Genomic DNA, 2,075 nt, shown 5'->3' on the forward strand with positions numbered 1-2,075 from the left:
TGCAAATTGTTCCTATGGGAGTTCAACTGGGAGACCTATTGCTCTCTATGACCTGCGCTGACCATCGGGGTGGTGTGGAACGAAGGGAGGCCCTGGCTGTCAGCTGGAAGGCCCCCATCAGCCCTGATCACGGGCCAGGCCTAGGGACACTACCCATGCATGAATTTCATGCACCAGGCCTCTAGTGAATATATATCGAGATAATTGAAAACATGTTCACACAAAAATTGTATGCAAATATTCACAGCAGCATTCTTTTTTTAAAATATATTTGTATTGATGTCAGAGAGGATGGGAGAGGGAGAGAGAGACAGAAACATCAATGATGAGAGAGAATCCTGGATTGGCTGCCTCCTGCATGCCCCACATTGGGGATGGAGCCCACAACCCAGGCATGTGCCCTGATCGGGAAAAGAACTCTGACCTGGTTCAGAGATCAATGCTCAACCACTGAACCATGCTGTCCAGGCTCACAGGAGCATTATTCTTAACAGCCAAAATGTGGAAACAACCTAAATGTCCATCAATTTAGTAAAGGATAAATAAAATGTGGTATATCTATACAATGGAATATTATTCAATAATAAAATAGAGTGAAGTTCTGATACTTGTCATAACTTGGATGAACCTTGATACTATTATGTTAAGTGAAAGAGGAAGACACAAAAGACCATGTATTATGTAAGTCCATTTACATGAAATGCCCAAATAGGAAAATTCATATAGTCAGGTAGCAGATTAATGTTTACTAGGGTTTGGAGAAATGGGGGACTAGGGAATGACTGCTAATGGGTAAGGAGTTTTATTTATGGCGATAAAAATGCCTTGGTGTTAGATTTCAGAATTCTGATGATTGCAAAATCTTGTGAATATACTAGAAAATTACTGAATTGTGGATGTTTCACCTTAAAATGATGAACACTACAGTATGTACATCATAAACCAATTTAAAAATGATTGAAAAATTGTATTTTAAAATTTACATTTGTTATTTTCTTGAACATCTTTCTTTATCAATATATATTAAGCTCCCTTGTTCTTTTGAAGATCTGTTTTTCTGTTTTGGATTCTAGTGGGAATGAATGCTAGTGACAGACGTTTTGGTTTTCACCAGGTCTTTCTTCCTCCTTGCACATAGTGCTCATTCTGGTACATGTGTCCCAGCATAGATTTAGTGGCATAGGTTTCGTGGTGGCATTGCATGGTCAGCGTGTCTGTACTGTGGTACTAATGGAGATCACCTGATCTTCTCCCACTCCAGGTGCCTTCAGGACAATGAGTGGAACTACATCAGAGCTGCTCAGGTCTTCGCTACGCTCAAGGTGAGGTCTGGGCATCAATTGGGTTAAACATAGATGTTTTTGGGCCTTTGGGGAGGCCAAGAACATGAAGGCTGGTGCCCTGGAATAAAACTCAGGGAGCTGGCTCTTCTGACACCTTGACTCCTCTCCAGACCCAGGGCAAGATCCCAGAGGAGGCCTTCAAACAAATTTCTTAAAAAGAGCTCTTGGATGTCATCTTTGTCTTCATCCACATCATTTATCTTTTCTCCTGCCTAAGGCCATACCCATGACTGGGCCTGGAGGCCTGGCTGACCAAGAAGCCAAAGTTACCTAACCACCTGAAGTGTCATTTGTTCTGTTTATTCTTCCCATTCATGATCACTGTGGTTGTGTTGTTGTTTTATTCTTTTTCATAATAAAGAGTGAAGTTACACATTCTATGTTATGTGTCTTGGATCTCTCTTCCTGTGCCCAACCATGAGCAATGGGTCCAGGACTGAAAGGCCCTTCGCTCTCCATCCCCAGCTCACCCATTCACTCTGGCAATCTCTAGCAGACACATTAGTCTTGACTACATGGGCAGTTTGTCAATAGATTCTAATGAAAATGGGCACACAGTGCTTCCAGAGATTGCCCTTTGGAGACAGTGTGACTCAGTCATGTGCTTTACCTAGTGGCCCACAGAAGCAGGCATGGGACCTGGCACAAAGGCATTTTGCAAGGAATGCCTAATGCAACGTGTATGAACCATTACGCTAAATGAAGGAAATAAGTTACAAAGGACCATATAAT

General features: G+C 42.1%; 1 protein-coding gene across 1 annotated transcript in view; it reads left to right on the forward strand.

Annotated features, from left to right (window-relative positions):
* The window catches only part of LOC102259387 (nuclear RNA export factor 2), a 13,425-nt gene extending 11,779 nt beyond the window's left edge, over positions 1-1,646 (forward strand). Inside the window, exons 17-18 of the mRNA XM_014532280.1 lie at positions 1,262-1,322; positions 1,454-1,646. Of these exons, the coding sequence (XP_014387766.1) occupies positions 1,262-1,322; positions 1,454-1,498 (106 nt within the window). The 3' untranslated portion in view covers positions 1,499-1,646. The remainder of the gene's footprint in view (positions 1-1,261; positions 1,323-1,453) is intronic.
* The last annotated feature ends 429 nt before the right edge of the window (positions 1,647-2,075 follow it).

This window comes from Myotis brandtii, unplaced genomic scaffold (genome assembly GCF_000412655.1).
Source record: "Myotis brandtii unplaced genomic scaffold, ASM41265v1 scaffold87, whole genome shotgun sequence".
Taxonomy (NCBI): Eukaryota; Metazoa; Chordata; class Mammalia; order Chiroptera; family Vespertilionidae; genus Myotis; species Myotis brandtii.